This window comes from Eimeria tenella, genomic scaffold (assembly GCF_000499545.2).
Source record: "Eimeria tenella Houghton genomic scaffold, Eth_scaff2191, whole genome shotgun sequence".
In the NCBI taxonomy this organism is placed as follows: domain Eukaryota; phylum Apicomplexa; class Conoidasida; order Eucoccidiorida; family Eimeriidae; genus Eimeria; species Eimeria tenella.
Window position 1 is genome coordinate 2,077 of NW_013542044.1, and position 1,849 is coordinate 3,925.

General features: G+C 45.8%; 1 protein-coding gene across 1 annotated transcript; it reads left to right on the top strand.

The window, feature by feature from the left end:
• Positions 1–762: 762 nt before the first annotated feature.
• Positions 763–1,326, top strand: ETH_00039735 (uncharacterized protein; the record flags this gene model as incomplete). The annotated part of the gene is made up of 1 exon (XM_013374614.1): positions 763–1,326. One exon carries the CDS (start codon positions 763–765, stop codon positions 1,324–1,326), a length of 564 nt encoding a protein of 187 aa, XP_013230068.1.
• Positions 1,327–1,849: the final 523 nt, after the last annotated feature.

Below are 1,849 nucleotides of genomic sequence, written 5' to 3' on the forward strand. Positions count from 1 at the left end.
CCCCCAGGGGGGGCCCCCCGGGTGTTTGTAGCTCGTTGTGTTTGGGGAAAAGGTGGGGTTGTTGTGATTGGGGTTTGGGGACTGCGCCTGGGTCTCCTAAAGAGCATTTTAAATGCGAAAGAAAAGCTAAAAAGAAAAAGAAGTTAAAAAGAAGTATTAGGCAGAAACGGGGGGCCCCTAGGGAGTGCCTGCGAGGGATAGACAGAAATAAGTAATAATAAATGGTAAATAAATAACAAATAAATAATAAATAAATAATAAATAGTAAATAATAAATAAATAAATAATATAAATAGTCAATTAATTAATTAATTAGTCCGTTGGGATGCACAACAAATAGTAGTAAATAAATGAATACATAATTAGATAAAGGAGCAACCAAATTAAATTATAAATAATAAATAAACAATAAACAATAAAGAATAAATAAATAAATAAATAATAATAAATAATAAATAATTAGTAAATAAATAAGAAGACAGCAGCAAAGAGGAAAATAGAAAGAAGAAAGGAAGTCAAAAAGGAATAAAAGGGAAAAAGAATAAAGGAATCAAAAGCATAAAAATAGATAATAAATTAAATAAATAAATAAATAAATAAATAAAATAAACATTTATAAATAAATGAGTAAACAGAATAAATAAGTAAATAAATAAAATAAAGTGCTGCTGCTTGGGTCTTAGTTGAGGTGTACGTACACCTGAAGGCCTACCAATTAACGAGACAAGAAGTTATCGTGTAATTGGAAAAGAGCATCAGCAAATGAGTCTGCAGCAGCAGCAGCAGCAGCAGATGCAGCAGCAGCAGATGCAGCAGCAGCACATGCAGCGGAAATCGCCGCAGCAAGGGAAAGCGGGCACGAGCTGGAGCAGCAGCAGCAGCAGCAACAGAGACGCAGAAGCAGCAGCAGCAGACAAGCAGAAGCAGCAGCAACAGAGACGCAGAAGCAGCAGCAAAAGCGACGCAGAAGCAGCAGCAACAGAGACGCAGAAGCACCGGCACCAGAGACGCAGAAGCAGCAGCAACAGCAGCAGCAACAGCAGCAGCAACAGCAGCAGCACACCCACTCACAGCTGCAGCACATCCACTGGCCGCAGCAGCACAGCCACCAGCAGCACCGTCAGCAGCAGCAGCGCAGCCACCATCTGCAGCAGCACAGCCACCAGCAGCAGCCCCACAAGCAGCAGCAGCAGCAGCAGCAGTAGCAGCAGCAGCAAACTTACTAGCAGCATGCAGAAGGCCCCGCAAGGGTCTTTGGTGAACCAGATCTTCGTCTCCTCCATTGTGGTGTACGTACACCTCAGAAAGAAGCGACAGGCGCTCTAGCAGCTGCAGCAGCAGCAAGAGCCCTGCCCGTGATCAGGGGCCCATGAGGCAGCAGGCGGAGAGCTAAGTGCTCACAGTTGCAGCAGCAGCAGCAGCAGCAGCTGCAGCAGCTGCAGCAGCAGCAGCAGCAAGGTGCGGTACGCTGCCGGTTTCAGGTGTATAGACAGCTACTGGCCTCAAGGCTAAAAGCCCTGAAGAGCAGCAGCAGGAGCAGCAGCAGCAACAGCAGGAGAGGCGGAGTCCCGGCGATTAGCTTTTAAGGTGTATGTACACCCGAAGCAATGGGCTAAATAGAGGGAAGCTCGAAAGAAGCTTAACGCCCCTGGTAAGACCTGCTGCTGCTGCTGCTGCTGCTGCTGCTGCTGCTGTCGCTCGCAGCGAAGCAGCGTCTAGGGTTTAGGGTTTAGAGTTTAGGAGCTCAGACGAATTGAGTGAGCAAACAAACAAATAAATATTTATCTTTGATTTCAAACGGAAAATAATGGGGCCTCAGCTGGCGGTTGCTGCTGCTGCTGCTGCAAAA